A 20763-nucleotide genomic window follows, 5' to 3' on the forward strand; every position below is an offset into this window, starting at 1 on the left:
CTTTGCAGTGAATATTGGATACATCTCACAAACCCAAGACACAACAAAAAATAGTTTATCTCGAGGGAAATTGTTTTCAGATTCAAAATGTAATAATGTAAGAACTATAAAACGGCACCATATCACCCCGCATGATGCCATACCATACAGTATGATACCACGCACTGCCAGTCACTTTATTATTGTTAAAGAGACATTTATCTGGGACTCTAAAGCATGTATATTTCAGTAATTATTATCAGGTTAAAAATGTAGATGATACAATGCCGTAAGATATGATACACTGGGAGGATGGAAAAAACATGAACACATCTGGATATTTTTCTTGTATTTTGTAAAATAAATACTGTAAATGTCTAAACCAACAGTAACATAATAACATTTCTAGACTGCCTGCTTAACTTTTTAGGTGGATTAATTGAAAACATTTGTTTTAAAAACCACAATGACAATTACTGTGAAATAAAGGTATGCTTCAAAACATTTAAAACATTAGTAAAAACAGTGTGATATCCATGAATATTTTGTCTCTGCTCTTTGAACATCAAAAAGCCATGTCAATAATAAGAGAGTGAGGGAGACATTAAACCTTAATGCCAGTGTGGCACACTGATTCCTGTCACAAAAGTGCCTCCAAGCCTTCCACAGTCAGGAATAAGGCAGGAAGCAGAGCAACTGTGGGGGGAAAAAAAAGTATATTTACTTATCAAAGGCACTCCCCAAGCATCTGTGAATCAAAAACCCAGGAATATGTGAGTAGGAGAGAAGACAGGACGAAGAAGAAACAGCTCGGGGAGGGAGGATACCGACATGAGGGAAGATGAAAATCCTCCACAGGAATAGCTCTGGAGCTGATGAGTTGCATGGTAACAGACTATACATTCCAGTATGTAGACCATGCATTCATTAAAACTTCACTTTTGTGAAGTGCATTATTTTCCCATTTTTTTCTAAAGGAGTTCGTACATACCTAAACAAGTATGTAAGTGTTTTTAATTTAGGATAGATCGTAGAATGAGGACAAAGAATACAGGAAATATAGGGAAGAGCAAATATTCTCCCTCGCTTGATAAACATGATCACTGAGGTGCAGAGCATTTTAAACCTCTGTAATAATACACCATATGCAGTAGCTAACACCGACTCTAGTTCCACATACTCATTGAGTTTTGGGCGCTCTGTTTTTCATATCTTGCTTTAAGATCCACTACCGACTTCTCCGAGAGAAATTGCAACCAAAATTTTTCTTTTGCAGTTTGGACCTGAGATGGTGCAAATAATGACAGAACAAATGAATGGGGGAACATTTTTTACTAAAAAGTACTTTATAGGCTTCAAACAGCGCCGCAACCCAACAGTGGGTCCAGAGTTGAGAACTACTCTTATAAACTATATGCTATATTAAACTATATTGAAATATGTTATACAAATTAAATGTGTGTACTTGGTAACAGGTGACAACAGTGAAGATATTAGCTAAATATAGAACAGTTAAAAACATTTGGCATTTGATCTTAACAATGAAACCATGCACACTGTTGGCTGCATGGATGTTCAGACTGGCACTGACTTTAAAGACATTTCCAGCCAGACTTTGGCTTGCAGGATTGAGAATCTTTACTACCATCAACAATTCTTCTCTCACTGTCTTAATCCATTGTTTATAGCCTTACTACATGTGCTTCCAAAATTAGCTTGATTGAGCCTTGGATTGTATGTCTGCTCCTTTTTTTTTTTTTTGACACCGCGAGTATTCTGTGTAAAAAGGCATTTGTACAACCAAACATTTTCAAAACTCTAATGCTTTTCACAACTGCCCTTTGTCTGTAATACTACTACTACTAATCATCATTAAGCATGCTTTTACCACAGATGTGATGCCTGTTACTTGTGGAAGTGACCTCTTCCCTTTGCAGTGCTTATGTAATCTACATTGGCTCTATGCTTGAGTTCCCCCCTCTGCATATGTACATGCAGGAACATGCCTCTTGTGTGTGTATTCTCTGTGCTCTCACAGCTCCCTTGTCACTGGAGATAAATGTCATTGTTTGCCTCAGAGTCTCTCTTAGATCATCTCTCCTTCTTTAACACTCCGTTCTCTGTATGTGTTGCAGCAGGGGAAACGTACACCCTTTCCCTTCATTTGATCTGTGTTTTAGACTCAAAGACGAAATGCTATTAGAGATATCTTCCTTCCTGCACACATACTCTCCCCCCCAACTTTAGCTTGCTTTCTATCTCTACCCAACCCCCCCTCTTAGGCAAGAGTTATTGCTCAGTGGCAGGGACCTCTGGTCCCTCCAAGCCTCACACACCTCACACTCACTGATACCACTGTAGGCACATGCTCCCGCCTGTAGCCATGGTCACTTAAAGAGGAATGGCAGAGAGGAAAATGCACTGAGCGCTGTCTTTAGTAGCCTTGGCCTCCCTTTTGTCTGTCTCTCCCCCAACTGCTAATACTTCCCTCGTAGCTGCAGGGATCTCTGGGATCACAGTTGCACACATGCATGCACACTGATCACTGATGGATGTGCTCTCTCTTTGGAGGATTGCAGCAGTCCTTTTAAAGGCTGATAATGTATTTCCTTCTAGGTCATAGAGTGGCTGTAGTGTTTTTGCACATGACTACTGGGTAAAAATGTTGGCCGTGACACACAGCATAGACAATAAGTATTTAGGTGTAATTATGGAGTAATTATCACTGATGTGCACTCAGTCTGCTGCAGCTGACCTAATCCAGCATTCAAATCGGCATGAAGCACAAAGCATCCCTGCTCATTCCTCTACTGGTGCAGCTGAGGCGACAGTGCTCATGGGTGCAGTGCTGGATGTCTCCATGTTGTTTTGGCTTGTGCTTAAACATGCAGGATGTGGCCCCTAGCCAAGTCCTTTGTGAATGTGTGTGTGCACACACTGGGCTGTGCTCCTCCTCACCCTCTCGAGTGTCACACTGAGGACGACGGAGCGCACATCAGCCTTTGTTCGAGGTTGCTCAGTGATCACAAGGAGGAGCACAAAGAAATGTGCACATTGTGCGAGTGGTTGTCTGTAGTGTTTTTCTTATGGATGTAATGTTTGGACTGAGGGACACTAAGAGGAATTAACCTTAACCATGTAAGATAAAACAACACTGATGAGAATTTTGTTTTATTAAAAAAAAAAAAAAAAAGATTCAGGGCAAGGAATGCAATGCAATGAACTTTGTACAAATGGGAGATTTAAAACATGTAATGTCTTTAATAACACCAGACCTTTCATCTGAATGCCTTTTAGGTTCAGTTATAAATGTGCTCAGATTATCTAAATTATGCATCTTACACTTGTGGTGTTTTCACACAGGGACAAATCTTATGAAAATGTCCCAAACATTTTCAGGGTGAGCTGCATGTGTGAATGCAAACAGCCCAATTCTTCAGCCTGACTTTACACTTCTTTTCTCTGCCAGCTCTCTTGTTATATTTTTGCATCGGTGGGGGTCTGCTGTGTTTTTTTTATACCCTGTCCCTTGCCTTCTGAGACCCCACCCCCTCCCATCGAACAAAAAAAACCAAACTTCACATTGTAATGGACGTGATAAGCCACATTTTTAGGGGCAGCTGTCCTAAAATTGACTACTAGACTACCAACAAAATTGTCCCTTTAAGTTTAAAGCAAGAGCGTGACAAAAGAAGAATATAGAAATATACCAGAGGAAATGCTCTCATACTTCATATCCGGATTTTAACAAAAGTGCTTGTCACTTTTCCAGGCTTTATGCTAAATACAAACGAGAGACCTCTCCCTCCTATTAATAAAACAATGTTCACTTTCAGAGCACTTGCTTACTACTGAAGCCAGAGGGAGCATTAAACAATTGACCCAGCTTATTGGTGGTATGGGCCTGGGAAACACAAGGTCAAGACAAAGCTCCAGGCGAGCCGTAGGATTAGCCACAAGCGTGAGTTGGGGGTCAGAGGTCACACACAAAGAGGTTGGGGCAGTGGAGAAGCTGCAACTGAGACAGAAGATAAAGAGAAGAGGCAGTTTGATTGACAGATTTGAGGACACAGAGCAGAGCGGGAGCTTGGTGAGGATATTTTGGAAAGCATCAACAAAAGTATCACTTAAAGTGAATGAAACATTTGTAGTTTCTAATCTCTAAAACCTCAGTCAAATACTTCCACTGAGAGTTTCATTTGAGAAGAATATTATCAAAATCATTTTTTACTGCATGCTTTGTGTAGAGCTTGTCAGGATAGGAGGTGTTAAGGAATACTGTGACCGTGTTCAGTTAAATCCTATTATTCCACCTCTTTCTGGTTGTAAAACAGGCAGAACTGGGAATTGATGTGTTTGGATGTTATGGCCCTGCCCTGCACTGCGGCAGATAAGAGAATCTCCTGTCTGCGTGTCAGAGAGAAAGAGAGAGAGAGAGAGAGAGAGAGAGAGAGAGAGAGAGAGAGAGAGAGAGAGAGAGAGCACTGCAGGACTCAACACCTCATCAGACATCATCAGTGATCAAAGATTAGCACACATCTGCACCGCATGAGCTAGGTAGATACATGCAATTAAGTTTGCATCATTGATGAGTCAACCCCCACTCCCAGGATGACAATTTGATACACACCAAGAGCAGGAAACAAAACGTGAAAGGTTGTTACTTCTTTGTGCGAGACTTATCTGAGGACCCAAACATGATTTTAATGTTACTTTACAGCACTGGAGGTCGTCCACCCAGTGCTGCGTAACTCTCCTCATATCACCCTTTACGTAGCAGCGTCCAAATCTGTTTAGCTCAGCCTGAATACTGACTCACTGAGCGAAACTGTCATTGTTCTTTCTATTTTTGGATTATAAATCTACTCTGATCTAGAAAGAAATTGTAATCCGACAAATGCATCTTTCATCATCAATTTATATCGTTTTTTTCTTCTTTTTTTTATCTCACCATGGAAATACTTATGTAAGCATTCTAATTAATACAATTCTTTTTTTTGTGAATCAGAATTAAACTGTGTTTTGATGTCTGATAGATTGGCTTTGTTTGGATAAAAGGCCCTCCCTCTAGCCTTTGCCCACAATAACACATTAATCCTCGGTCAAAGTAACCCGGACAAAGAGCCTTTTTAAGTAGACTGTGTATAGCACAGTGTAAACTAAATGGCAGGGTGGATCCATAAGAGCTTACGGAACTGTGCCGTGATGCCACTTTCTCTTTAACAGAGCCCCGGAGGTACAAGCCACAGCTGAGTGGGCAATTGAACTCTCTGTGCCTGTCCAGATGTTGGCCTAATTTACTAAGACTAGCAACGTATGTGGCCCATTTACATGTCCTCACACCCAGTGTGTGTGCCTGCATGTGCACAAGTCGGCGTCTACCTCAGGTGCTCAAACATCTAACCCATTGGCATCCCAGAACTCCTTTGATATTCCATAAAAAAAAAAGAGATTTACTGTATGAGGGAGCTCAGGTTTAACATCTGTACATCTGCATTAATGGTTAAATACATTTGGATGAGAAAGAATGAGGTTGAAAACATGTTCAAAAACATTTGTTTGGTTTTATGCATTGGATTGACAGCTGGGACTTAACAATAGCCATCCAAACGATAGAATTAATAGATGCTTTATTAACAATGAACAAAGTCTATGTAATGTTTATAGATGTTTTCTCTTAAAGGTTCACAAATCATCTGATAATCATTAACATACACTTAATAAAGTGTACAAAACATTATTGTGTGTGCAACATTAAACATTACAATTATTTACAATTATAGCATTACACATAATTAGCAAACATTAACTATCATTTCATTGTTTGATAACATTAAAGTAACTATTAACTAAAGGTTAATTAACTATCAGTGTACTCTTTATTGATGGTTATTGTTACCTACTTTGGTGCAACAATGAACTTGTACTGTTGCAGATTTACTGCACTGTGTGATTAGTGCTACCGACCACTATGTGGAGTCTGCAACACTTATAGAAGAGTCAAGAAACACATGGTCTTGTTAGAATGATGGCACCTCAGCCACACTGTGTGGCAGTAAGCCAGAGTAACACACCCCTGCAGATGTCAGCTTCCAGATGTGGTGTGTTTGAAGACAGATGAGAGAAGCAGACGTGTGTGTCTTCAGAGGAGACGGAGACCGTGTCTGTCTGTCTGTCTGTCTGTCTGTCAGCCATGAACATTTCAGAACACTTTAAGACACAATTAAACAATTAGTAAACAAATAGATTATTTGACAAGCAGTGAATTTTAACTTCCTGTCCATCACACCCTTTTTTTTCTTAATGCTGTTTATCATTTGTTAACTACACATTTTTCATTTGTCAGTCTGTGATAATGACTCCCTTATCATCGGAGACTACGTTTAGGGCTAGGGTAATGGGTAATGACAGTAATCCTCAGTCCATGGAGATTATCATTTGTTCTATCGTTAACAAGACGTGCTCTGCATGTATTCCAGGACACAAAGCCTGTCAGATGAATTATTAGTAGTGGAAAAGATCAGTACCTTAATTTCTGAAGGGATGATTGAAGTCAAACACCTGCAGAAAATAGACTCTTTCATTATGCACTCTCATTAGTGTGTTTCAGAAAAATGATAGGGTCAGAAATAAATGCTTGATAAGCTTTATGAGAAATATACAATGTGAGCTGCTCTGTTTGGAAGGCATTCAATATCTTTATTTTAAATTCCTTTATTTCTCAAAATGTGGGATTACCCAAAAACTAGAAATTCACCAACATTACAAAACAAGTAGCAATACTAATACCAATGTTTAGGACAACAATTGATTGGATTCATGATTTTTACCCAGATGTTTTTCATTACTTTGTAAATCTTTGTTATTTAAATGAGCTATGTGATAGGATGCATTTAAATGATTGGTGGATGTCACTGGAGCAGTCTTACAAACTTCATCTCGGATATTTTCCAGAGAAGATGTAAGACCATACTCCACATTATTCGCTGATGATTGTCAACAGGACCAATATTATACGAATGGATGTTCGACCAATACATAGTGCATTATGAAACCTCCCCAAAAAGTTTTATGTGCCTTTAAATGTTTGTCTCCAAAATGTTTTAGGGATATAACTCAGACTTTGAAAACTGGGCGGATATTTAATGATTATCGTGCACCTGCTTTTTTTTTTTTTTTATCTCAAAGTCTGAAATGTCTGTCTTGGACTCTGAAGGATTTTGTGGGTATTTAATGATAAATTGATTAGAGATTAAAACAACACAAAAATCCAAGGGTGCCGGACATGGCAAGCTTTATTCATCACAGCAGAAACAAATGAAATAAAGTGGAAAAAAAAGTCTATTTTCAAAAATAGATTTTCAACAAATAACATGTCGATCAAAAGAATAAAATAAAACAAATATAGCTACAAAATGAATGTACACAGCAACAATTTTTCCATTTGACATCATCGAGGATGTCTTACATTGATTATAAAACAGGAGACGGTATGTACAATCATACAACTTCAATAGGACATGCTTAGGAGTTTGACTGCACCATTGTACCACACACTGACTACAACACAAAGGCTGCATATTAACTGACTTGGTCTGTGAGCCTAACTACACCGTCTTCAGAAGGCATCAGCTTCCTGACACAAAGTCAAAATAGAAACAAGCCTGCCAATAAATGCATAACTGACGGTGCCATAATGGACGTGAGGATGTCTGCTCATGAGCCAACCCTCTCTGTCCAAACAACCAACCAGAGAGCCTGGTCTGTTTCCTATGCTGAAATGTTGCTAGGCGATGCCGAGGAATGTTGGTGTGTGACCATGAACTGGAAGCTTTTGTGCAAATCACATCTTTACTTTCCTCCGGATCACAGGTCAGTCCACAGCTGCATAAAGGCGCTACGACCATCTCAAGGAGAGATTTCCAAGACAACACCGGGACTCACATCATGCTTTTAAATATCAACATACAGGCAAAATAAAATCAAACTCACTATACACATTTACAAAAAATTAAATAAAATAAAAAATACACTGAATGGAAAAATAGCTTACTTTGGACAGGGCCAGCCTGTGCATTTGAGTCTTTTTTTTCTCTTTACTCCCATGTTATGCAAATTTTTTTCCACAATCTAGCCCTTTTTACAACATGATTGTTAGACTTTTGCAGGCTTCCTTGTAGATTCCCAAATTAAAGCATATTCTGCTGTCAGCTTACACAAGCAGCTGATTTAAGTCTTACTGTCCGACTCTTTTTGTTACGATCGTGTAATATTGAAAGCAAAGTCTAGCATTTCCAACACAAAGAGCATTGTTTCCTCTTATTCCCAAACTACTCCATTGCATGACTTCATTGATTGTTCCATATTCCGGGTTGCTACTTATACAAGGAGGAGCAGGGGCAAACACAAATTAGCAGCTTCTTTGTACAGCAGAGATGGTTTGATGTCAATGGACCACTTTAGCATGACAGTTTTCACAAAGCTGCATCTTTATTGCCGCACAGGATACCTTTGTATCACAAGCGCTTAAATCATTATTGCTTTATGGTTCGTAGCACAGAGATCACTTCTGCACACATATTCAACCATCAAGCCAAAGATTTAAGCTCAGAAAACGGTCCAATTTTGCTGGGTATAGTCATAATAACCTACAGTAAGTGCTTCTTATTGGAGGTCAATGGAACAACAAGAGTGTCCGACACAAAAACTGAGTCCTCTTGGAAGTATAGAGTCCGGTTTATAATGCTACATCGTATCGTTTCAAATGAGAGAAATCAACAGGCAGATTACAAAAGTCAAAAATCAATTACTTTTGGCAACATGAAAGGCATTTTTCAGAACTGCACACCATTTGAAAATTGCTGAAACTTTCAACAATACAATGCTACAAATCCTTTTTCCTATAATTATTTGAAACAACCAGCCAGATTTTTTCCCATAGGCCGTCAGCTAGACTTAGGTAGGCGTAATGCTATGCTTTTAAATATGCCTAATAACACTGACTGATGAACCAGCTTGAGCTTCATAAAAAACGCTTAACAGCTTGGCTTTGAGCTGTTTGTCTCTCTGCTCTTGGAGACAACAGCATCTCTTCTCATCTCTTGAAGTGTGTCTGTTCCTTCACCAAAATAGCATTTTAAAATAGACTCTACCTGTGACAGCAGGGACAACGGGAGCCCGACTGAACTTCCCTTTATGTTAAGTTTGTTTTCATCCCGTACACACTGAACCCCTTCCTCCTCCTCCTCTGCTGTCTGTGGTGCAGCACTGTGCAGAGCTACACAACCGTGCATCAACAATGCATGCAGGTTGAGATAGTTTAGACTGCCGTCTGTCTGCATGGCAGCATTCGCTCGAAGCTCTTATCCCCGCTCTCATCAGCACTGGGACAATGAGAGCAACTCATTGTGTAATAGCTTTCACTGGGCTCTGTCCCTCTTTACTCACTCTGCACCTCTGTGCTCTCACACTCCTAAATGGGGACGCCAACGACAAGCTATTTCACACCTTACTAATGGGGATTTACAGGAATTTGCGTATTCCTGACAGTTTCATGCTAGATATATTTTACTTAGAAAAATATCCATTGAATCATCTGAGAGGCATTTACATCACAAGATTAAACGTCACACGTTGCACATTTCCAATTTGGACAAAATCAACATGTGCCTAGAGATATTAAAATCAGACAGATGTTACACCGCTGTAGTTGCATACTGTTTGCAGGTGGAATAAAATGACGGCTCCATGGTTAAACCTCAACTGATTTTGTTTGAAAGCAAGATACAGTGGTGTTAAATGATGAATGTGCGTTAAAAGGTTCAGGAGCAAGTGGACAGCGAGGTGCCCACCTCTTCTGAGGGGTGTTTGGTTTCCGGGGGGATGAGGGAAGGATCCAGCAGGAAGCCCCTGATAAAACCATCGTGCCCACCCCCCCTTCCCCGAGACCAAAGAGACAGGGGGCTTGGGGTTTCATGTGGTGACTGTGACCCTTGTGGTCTCCACTCACATTACTGAGCAGCTTTTGGTCTTCTCCTTCTTGAAGGTGGAGGAGAGCAGATCTGACTTGCTGGGCAGGTGGAGGAGTCTTTTGGAGAGGCGGCGGGTGGGGCTGTTCTTGGGAAGGGGCTGCAGCTTGTTGATGCAGGCCATGGCTGCTGTGCGGAACACGCTGTGGATACTTTTCTCTGAGGTGAACGCTGAGCACTCCAGGTAAGCCTCTGCTCCCAGCTGCTTGGCCATCGCAGAACCCTGTAATACATAGATCCATAAGGTACTTGCTAGCTGCTGAATGCTATCTTTGGTATTTTATCAGTAAAGTTGGACAGCATGCAGTTAGCAGCTCTGGAGGAAATGCCTCCGTAAGCTCAAATTAGCTTTGACATTAATAAGGGAGCTATTTTTCTTTTCTTTAGCCTGGGTTAAAATCTCTAATAAGAGTGACTGAGATTCAGAGATAGTTTTCACAAACGTTTTTGACAATACATTTGTTTTATTTTTTATGCTTGCGATACCTTTGGCAAACTATGTCACGTCTTTTGTCTCACCTGCTCATATGTGATGGGAGTCTGTTTCTGATTGGACAGCTCCATCAGTGTGCAGACATCTGTGCGCAGGTCAGTCTTACAGCCAATCAGGAGGATACGAGTGCTTGGACAAAAGTCCAAGATCTCAGTTTTCCACTGTGAACACAAAGAGACAATCAGTTCAGCGCATTTATCTTTCCCAAAATGTGCAACAGAAAGTTTGAATTTACAGTGCTGCAGTACACTTTCATGAAAATTGCTCATGAAGCTATTTTTAAAAGAATTGCCGAGTGAAATTAAGATGCAAAAGTGGACTATTGAATAAAATACTGAAGCCATTACCTTCTTCAGACTACTGTCCACAGTGTCCGGACGGCTGATGTCAAAACATAACAAAACTGCATCTGAGTCGCTGTAGCACAGGGGCCTCACATTGTCGTAGTATGGGGAACCTAAAGGGCCAATAAGAAGAGAACAATTAAAACACATAAAAGAGAATATTATGTTTAAACCACACACAGAAATCAGTTATTTCTTGTTACATCACTGCCCTCACAAAGCACCATCCACAGGAACTTGAGATGAATTACTGCAGCGTTGAATATTCAAGATTTTCTGATTTACTGTAAATTCCATCAAACACTCATAAATACATGAGAGAGAAATGCAATCCTCAGAGTAGAGGGGTCTAAAACAGGCTCCATCTGGATGTCGTTAATAAAGCAAAATAATAAAAACATTGTGTCCGTCAACTTCATCTCTTTTTCCTGTGCTAGCATTACCCACAATCTCAAAGTGTGCTTCTCGTGTTGCTAGGTTACAAAATGTGATGATGTGCTTTATTCAAGGTGATATCACCAAGAAAAAGTGAAAATAATGTCAAGGAACCATCTCCTGGCATTAGCAGCAGATCGAGACCTTGAAATTTGCACACCCAAGAAAACACGTACTTTCTCCTTTGCCGGTGTTGTTGAAAAAGCTGATGGCAAAAGTGCCTTTCCTTTCTTCATTTAGATTTATCAGTGAGGCTGAAGAGACGTATAAGAGTGCAGTTGATATTCTAAAAGTTTAACCATTTATCTGAGATGATAAGAGTGCAGCGACTAAAAAAAAAAGGGTGTTTTTAAGTTATGAAGCAGAGCATTGAAAACGCTGAACTGCAATGGTTTTTGTAAATGGGAGGCCTTTTTATAGTTTTGAAAGCTATGACGTCAGACCTCTAAAAGGTCTCATCATGCTAAGTTCATGTACAGGGACTATCATTATATCAATAATAAACCAAGTATCGGCAACTTTCTTGTGCCGAGTCTCACTTTTCTGAAACTACCCCTTTTCTGCTCCTTCATCCTCTGCCGGCATTTCAGATCGAGAGAAGATAACAATCGAGCTCGAAATCCTCATTGATCTCCTCTTGCAGTAGATTACACAAGTGGAAATGGTGGGGCTCGGGGCAGGCAGACGCTCCCACTCATGCACAGAATCCTTAAGTAAACCGCCCACCCCCCCCCCCAAAAAAAATCCTCTGCTCGGCACGCAATACCTCCAGTCCCACTGTTACCACAGCAACAGGCAAGGAATCCACCATCTACATCAGGCATTCCTCCCACCTCTCCATAAAGGCTGGCCTTAACTGCCAATCAATCATTTTACACCACACACCGCCCGCCCACCCATTGCTGGGGACATTCCTCTGCTCTATGACGACAAACAGCCGTTACACACATTCACACATGCTAACAGCACACCTTATGACACACAAACACACTATTTAAATTCGGCAGCAGCCAGCGGTGAGCCCAATCTGTGCCGAGATATAACAGAAGAGGAGCAGCTCAATGGGATTATAATGTTTACTTTGGGCTCTGTGCGAGTCCCAGAGGGGATTGAGCTTTCCTATTATAGCTACCTATAACAAAAGCAGAATAATCACTCATTAGATATTACACAAGCAAAGTTATTGATTTACGGCAAGGAAAACAATGCATCAGAAGACAAACATATTAGAGGGGCAAGCACATGGATGTGTGCATACAGATCAGTTTCATGAATTCTTAATGATTTTCCGATTATCAAAGGTTAAAACAGAATTTGCCAGCTGCAGGGCGCTGTGAGTAGAATAATGACAAGCTGCGATGAGATTCCTCAGAGCTAAATGTCCAAAGAAAAAATGCAGCAAGAATCCCGAATTTCCCCATTGGGGATCAACAAAGTTATATCCTATCCTCAAAGGGATACTCTTGTTGTCTTAAAACCAAGCCTTTGGATGGAAAAACTGCCGGGTTTTACTGTAAAATACCTGAAAAATCATTTACTCCCCTCTATTCTTCTACAAAGGGGCTAGACGTCGCCACACTGAAATGCAAATCACATTATTTACCCTACACCTCTAGTGCTGGAGTAAAAAAAGCCGGGCTCATCTGTGAGACAACATCGTGTTTGCAGACTGTGAAAATTGACACACATTAGAATCTTGTGTGTGTGTGTGTGTGTGTGTGTGTGTGTGTGTGTGTGTGTGTGTGTGTGTGGACCAAGGGACCTCACAGGAAAGAGTCAAAGGGATCCATAAATCTCCTCGCTGGGCTTATCACATGACTGGAGACTGGGTGTAATACAACTTTAAGTGGCCTCTGATTTCAATACAGTAATCAATGGAGAGTTGCACAGGGGGTCCCTGAGCCTTTTCAAATAAAGCTGACAAACGAGTTAGCCTGCTACCCAGGAACTGAGGGAGGCCTAGGATATCTTTTTCCACCAATAATTGATTTCCCCCCCCCCCCCCCCCCCCCCATTCTGGACAAATGATGCAAGATTCAGCCAGCCCATTTATTCTTTATGGATAGGGAGTGAATGAAGAGCTGATATGAGTGTGTAAATATGACTTTTTAAAAATTCCACTGCATGATGTTTAGCTATTGCAACAGCTTTGGAAACACTGCCGACACTCCAGGACCCAGTTTCTAATCCTGGAAGAAATAGCTTTTCTATTTTTCTATATTTCTAAGCCGGAAGAAGAGAGAAGGGAAAGCAGGCGTGTAGCCTACAGAGGAAGATCACAAAGAGCCCTCCTGTGCCATTAATCCTTCACCCCCTGCAGCCTGATATCACAGAGCACCAGTCTGTCTCTTTACCTCCTCTTTCTCACTGCAGCACCTTAAAGAATGCCTTTGATAGACAGATCAATGCACACATGGAGTATAAGCATGCCCCCAAAGTTTCCTCATCCTTTTTTCTAAACAGCATGTATCTATGACAGATGGAGAGTTTCTGAGGCATGACACACAGAAAGAAAAACACAGAACCGAATTCCTGCGGCTGAGCTCCTCTACATCCTTCTCAATGGTGCAATGCCCAGAGCTAAGTGTCAGGGTGGAAATTGGGCCAGAACTGAAGCAGGCTTAACAGTCCAGGATGACAGGTTTGTGTTGGAGTGTAGAAGTGGGGGAGGGGGGGACAGTCTGATTTTTCTGCAAGTATATTTTTGTGCTAAATAAACAGAGGGACAGTGCCTGTCCTCATCATTAGCACACTCCTCTCATAGAGTGAGAATGCAGGGGTCAGACAGATTAATGATCCACTGATGGTATGACTCACAGATTTGGGGATGAGAGTGGCTCAGCCCCTCCCCGCCCACACTCAGCCGGCTGTGAGCTGTGCTGCTGCTACTGCAGATGATAACTACGTATTTCACATCCAGGCCCCACAAAAAAACCACATCATTACGTCAGACGGTTGTTCCACGGTTTCACATGTCAGAGCCGGTTAGAATCACACTTTAAGACCCCTGCAGAGAGCGAGACGCTGCGTCTATGCTCCTGAACATCACCACATCTGAGCTGTTAACAAGCTTTACTCTGTAACTCATCACCATCACAGCTGATTACACTCTGCAGGAAACCAACAGATCTCAAAAATGTAAACCTAAGACTGAACATGCATTAAATTTAAGTGTATTCTGAAGCTAGCCTTTTAGGAAAATGGGTCCTTAGACTGTAATTATTGATCCCAAAAAGGCTGATTCTGGAAAACAAAACCTTATTACGGTAACTAGACAGTCACTATTCAATACCATGGCAACACAAGTACAATTGAGTGGAAAAATGGATTTTTGACAAACATATTCAATAATAACAGATATATAATTTTAGTCAATATGGCCGATACCAATACTAGTGTCGATACCACAACAACTCTAATACTCAATGCAAAACAAGTTTTTTTACAGAAATTGTTTCCCCCATTCTCTCCATCTCCAACAGTTATTACAATGGTCTTTTATATCCAGACTAAAACCTTAAATGACTGAAAGCTGAATGACGTATGAGAAAGCCTCAATTTGTGCACATTGACTTCATTATAAATCACTCTCATTCGTTAATCATACTCTGAATGATTATAGATAAAATATGTTCTTTAGCACAAAGGCTTTATCAGCAAGACTGCTTAACCCAAAATAAATTACTCACTTACACCATAATGAGCTTCATTATTCACTAAACATGAGAATACAGCGACCGGACACCCCCACGCGTGTCTGATCAGACCAGGCTGATTAAAAACTGGTGGATTGATTTGTCTGTAAATCCATGACAGAGCACGGAGAAGGAACTTCGGATGAGATCAGACCAATCGATGTAGGGGAGTCCGGATAATAAGGAGGACCTCTCTGAAGGTCGGTAGGGCCAGAGCAGCACAACTACAGCAAATTACAGTGGAGGAAAGCATACGTGCAGCTCCTGTGCTTGTCATTCATCACCAGGAGGCTGACATTAGATGCATGAAATGAAATACATATATAAGCGAAGGTGTGAAGGAGATACTTTTCATGAGAACTAAATACACCCAGGTCATTAACAACTGCTTTAGCATCATTTCCCCCTATTTATTCTGTTAACATTGTATTGTCTGCTTGTCACTTCATTTGATAATTGTTTATGGTGCTAATTAGCTAAAAGCAATATTTACATAAATGAGATAATGCGATTCTCTCACGATTTAATTTGAGAGAATCGGGAGGTGATAGGAGCGTCTCATTGTGCTGTTGATTAAATGCTGCATCATGTTGGTTGTGCTTTTTGTGAAGTTCCCTTTCTTCTTGCAATATTTGCACACTGCTTTTGTCCCTTCTGCTATCTTCTATCTTTCTTTCTTGGGAAGCAAAAATGCTTCCGCTGCCATGGTAACGCCTGCTGAAGTTTCACAATATTATTGCGATTCGTTTTTCAGAGTACCGATTTGAACCGTGACACCTTTGAATCGATTTTTATCTGCCTCACGATTTATTTCAACATCCCTAGTGGGATATAAGGTTAAATGTGAACAGAAAAGCTGCATAAAGCTTTGACTGGAAAGTGGAAAGAAATTAGGAAGTGTCTCAATCTGAGTGGGTCAGTCAGAGGGGCTGGCCCTTCGATCCTATTCACATTCTTAATCCCCTGCATCATGCCCGCCTGTGTCTGACCCGGAGCAACATATGGAGGCGAATGCAGGTCACCAGTGTTTCTGAGCTGCCTCGTGTCTGTCTGCTCCAAAAAACCTTCCTGCTTAACAGGATGCCCCTCATCATCTTCATCATCCCCCGGCACCAAGCCCATGTCTGCTGGCCAGACCAAAGGTCCAAAGTCCCAGATTAGAGGGAATTATTTTTTTTCCCTGTTGGGGCTTTTTACTGGAGCTAAAAAAAAAAAATCTGTGAACAAAGTGAATACTGCATCATTTCATACAAGTGGGTCTGTTACATAAAGGATTTGTTGTCCACAGACACAGGTGACCCAGTAAGGATACAGAATACACCCAGCACGTCTGTGTACAGAGAGTGGGAACTATTGTGCAGCGAGCATGAAGGGAATCAAACAGGTGCTGCAGATGTATGTACACAGTATCCAGGTCAACTTACTAAGCAGCAGATCCCCCGAGATCTACAGTGACACATTGACCCTGTTTTTCACGCTCAGTGTAAATGAACATATGATGTACAAAGTCAGCAAAAAGAACAAGTGAAGCGGAATAATCACTCTTTCTGCCTAGTTTCCAGTGAATCACATTAGGCACAGAAATTAACTTCTGGCTCTTTTTTCAACCTCCAATTGTTATATAAGATTTAATTGAATGTGTTGTCATTCTGAGACTTGGAAAATTAGTTTGATTGCAGTGCAACAAGTATGGATTTTCTGTGTACTTTCATCTGGTGTCATGTCATTTCCATTTCTTATCCCCTGAGAGAGCAGCGTCTAGGCAGAAATGATTGCATCTCTCCTCTCTGCACGGATTGATTCTTATTACATTCACAGCACATTGCCTAATATCCTCGCCTCCTCCAGCGCTGCAGATTAGGCTGTAACAGACCAAGAAAGGCCGGCTGCCAAGCCAGCCAGCCAGACAGTAGGTGATAATCAGTTTACCTGAAGTGTCCCACAGACTGAGCTCCACGCGCTGCTCCTCGAGCTCTAAACAGGCTGTGTAGTTTTCAAACACCGTGGGCACGTAGGTCTGTGGGAGCAATTAGCAACATGGTGCCATTAGTGGGGAGGTGTCAGTCTGCAGTCGGCTGCAGCTTAATGCAATACACGGGAAAAACAGGCAACATGCAACATGCAGGCATGCACTGAGAAGTTTCGAGTAAATATATGGTCGATTAATATATTTTTTTAAATGTATAACAACTTGTGATCAATTATCAAACGTTACACCAGGAAATATGCAGCAAATGTAGTCAACATGCACAGATAAGTAAGGAATATAGCCTACAGTAGTATAACCCATACAAACAGTAAATGCATTTAAAAAGTATAGTAATATTATGTAAACCAAGAACCAACCAAAGAAAAATGGACGAAAATGCGCATGCAACGGTGCACTGCAACAGACGCAGACATTTTTACCGCCGCATTGAATCATTATACAGAGTTTACAAAAAAAAACTTATCATCGTCGAAACGCAAGCAGATGTATGTGCATTAAAATTGTATTTCACTTTTCCTTTTAACAAACATGGGCACCGATAAAGCTTACCTCTGGATAACAATCCTTTGCCAACACTTGTAACATCGCCGTTTTTCCGCATTGAACGTCTCCAACAAGCACCAGTTTACACCTCACCACCAGCGGCTGTGTGTTCCTTCTTTCCTTCATGATGTTGGCAATAATGTTTAGGAAAAATTCCTTTGTTTTTTAGAAAAGCAGAAGCAACAGAGCAGCTCAGAAATGCTCCCAGTGTGCGGATTGTCAGGATGCGTTTCAGTCTGTGGAAGCTCGCTGTGATCTGATTGAATTTGCCACTGCGGCTCTTTATACAGGGGAGCAGCAGCCAATCAGATCCCCCCATTCCACAGGCGCTTCTCCACACTGCACTCCGAGATGTTCCCAGAGAGAAGCAGGAACACGTTGTTTTGACGAGGATGAGAGAACAGCTGTGGTATAAGAAAAGCTTTTGTTAACATATGAGAGGTTTAGGCCTCCTTATTTCCCTGCCGACATAAACAATGCTTTATCGTTCACAAGTTCCATTTCATATACCGTGTTAAAACATACAGGCCTGCTTTGAAAGCACTACAGACCTTTGTTTTGCCAACACTGTGCTGTTACTTGGCCTGCTTTGAATTGATTGATTTGATTGCATTGACTGACTTAATCAATAGCATACAACTGGCTGACAGGAAAGGGGCTAATAGACCAAACCACAGTTGAATAATTAGACAACTTTGATCTGCACTTCTTTATTCATTTATCTTTTTTTCTCCTTTTTATTCTCTTTAATATATGGTCTAAAACACATTAAGCCAGAATTAAAACAGTGTGGAAATAGGACTATGTTGAATGTAATTTTATTGGCTCTTGAGAAATATCAACCTTTTCATTGGTTATACGTAGATGATCTGAAAATGACCATGGTTGGGTGACTTTTAATACAAAATACAAATATTTGATGCCATCCTAGACTAGTCAAATAGCCTAACAGTTAATGATAATTATTTATTTGTATAGGTGATACATTTACATGATTTATTTGGAAGAATACCCAGGTTTTGAAGTTTTAATGCTGTTCTGATGCTTTTCTGAAAGTGCTTCTTGATCATAAGCATGTGAACAATTAACTATTTAACCATGAGAGATATTGGTTCAGATTTCAACGAATAGTAAGGGATTTTTATCAGATATTTGGCAAATAAGAATAAATTCCTAATCAATAGATTTCTTCACAAATGTGTTCATAAAGGTGTCTTATAACACATGTAAAAAGATAATATAAATCCAACTCCTGTTGGAAAATCTGTGAGAGCGGCTCAAAGTCGGGGTACCTGGAACCTTATTGTTGAAAAATTTCAAATATGAACCCCTGCCTTAGGTAGCCTGTTAGGGATCAAACTAGGGGTTCTTTTGGATTCTGAATCTATTGCAAACATTTGTTTGGCAAATAATCTTTTTTAAAAGTGTCCTGAGATAATTATATATTTAAATTGATTGTGTGGTTGAATGGGCGTCAATCTAGCATCATTGTGACTCCCAGTTTAATCCCACCATGGTGACACCTGCTGTGTTGAGGTGATAGGTGACCAAATCGACTACCTGCAGGGTAAGTAAAAGCTCTTTCCTTTCACTCCTCTGGAGACATACAGGTGCTAAGGTTCACACCCCGAAGGTCATTATGGAAACAAAGTCTCATTGTAAGGAAATGAAGAATTAGCCTAAATGTGTCAATAGCCTCCATGTCTGGCAGGGAACTGGTTAATTTACTTACTGTTACCAATCAGAGCCCATGCAGTGTTTGCCCCAGTAGGTCAAAGCAATTTGCCTGTGTTCACAAACAGCCTGTGTAATTCATCCCCCATGCTGATATCTGTCTCTATTTTACAGCCTAATATGTCTTGTTGTCATCATACATAGCCCTGATTGTGGAGTTGTCTGCAGGCTGATTAGAGAATATTTTTTATGCTGCTGACATTTCATTTAATTGAACAACATTTAACAAGTGCTGTTTCTCTCTTTCGTAAAAAAAAAAAAAAAAAAAGAGTCAAGGGCACTAAAAGTGGTCAGTTTGTTTACCAATGAATGGTTTAATTAAATGTTTAATGTTTTAACACAGTGTATTAAATTATCAATGTATTTATTTTTGTCTGTACAGAAGTGAGTACATGTAGATGGCACTCAACCTTTTTCTTAGTATTAAGGTGTTGGTTTAGCTCAGGTAGTAGAGCAAGCGCCCCAGGTGTAGAGCTTTAGAGGCTTTGTCGTACTAAATTCAGACTCAGCTCTATATGCTATTTCACATGTCAAAGATCCCCCACTCTCTCATCCCACCTTTCCCGTCTCTCTATAGCTGTCCAATATTAAAGTTAAAAAAATGCCATCAAAATCATGTTTGAAATTGTTTGGTCTTGGTTTTAAGGGAGACTGGTCCTTAAGGGGGACCACAATAAAATCATGACATAAGGTGGGGCTGTCCTGAGGGCTAAAGATTTCCCCTATATTTTGAAGGTTGGGGATCTGTCAGTGGTCGTCATTGATGCAGATTTTAAAGGAATAATCTGTTGATGTCTCTTCCTCTCCAAGTAGAGAACCATAGTATTTAAACCAGGAAACACTAATTAATGCAGTCTCAGGTAAAAAATCTGTCTTAGAGTTTCCTTTTATGGGCAGGATACAAAAGGCTGTCAGCTGACCTACCACTTTAGAGGGTTGTTTTTGGTTAAGATTATTTTGGGTAGCATGATTTAGTGATTCAAACCAGTAATAACTTGATAAAGCTGTATGACACGACTATGTTAAGATTTCAGCCTTTCTTAATGCAGACAGAACAGACACAACTGTTCATTACTGATTTCTTGAACAGTCATTGGATGTACTACATGTTTTTTTGTTTGTTTTTTGGCCATGCAGCTGATTAAAAGAAAAAAGTAAAATACAGGAAGACAGGAACAGTTTGGAAGGAAAGTTTCAGACAATGAACTCTGTGTAACCCTTTAAAATGAGCTGCAATATATAGAAAAATGACTTTGTATACACTGCAGGACTCACTGGTGGGACACACAGAGACAGGTGGTTGTGAATAATCATCAGGAATAAAGTGACACCTTCCAATATGGCTGATATTAAAGGGGTGTGTGTATGTGTGTGTGTGTGTGTGTGTGTGTGGGGGGGGGGGGGGTGACGACCATCTGACAGGATGAAGCACTCACACCTGAAACCATCACACACCTCCATACATTTGGAAACAGTGCAGGTATGATCACCAACACATCAGTCACTTTCTCACAAGATACTT

At 40.6% G+C, this 20763-nt stretch overlaps 2 protein-coding genes across 2 annotated transcripts in view; one reads left to right on the top strand and one right to left on the bottom strand.

The window, feature by feature from the left end:
* LOC306833752 (putative E3 ubiquitin-protein ligase DTX3) overlaps positions 1 to 20763 on the top strand; it is a 35706-nt gene that overhangs the window by 8408 nt on the left and 6535 nt on the right. The gene's annotated exons all lie outside the window — the stretch shown is intronic.
* Positions 7251 to 17773, bottom strand: rnd1b (Rho family GTPase 1b). Its single transcript, XM_079359353.1, has 5 exons — positions 17514 to 17773; positions 16904 to 16991; positions 10848 to 10957; positions 10527 to 10661; positions 7251 to 10230 (listed from the first exon to the last, which is right to left on the bottom strand). Exons 1-5 carry the CDS (start codon positions 17631 to 17633, stop codon positions 9985 to 9987), a joined length of 699 nt encoding a protein of 232 aa, XP_079215479.1. The 5' UTR covers positions 17634 to 17773; the 3' UTR covers positions 7251 to 9984.

The sequence above is a fragment of the Symphodus melops genome (genome assembly GCF_947650265.1).
Source record: "Symphodus melops genome assembly, chromosome: 13".
NCBI lineage: Eukaryota > Metazoa > Chordata > Actinopteri > Labriformes > Labridae > Symphodus > Symphodus melops.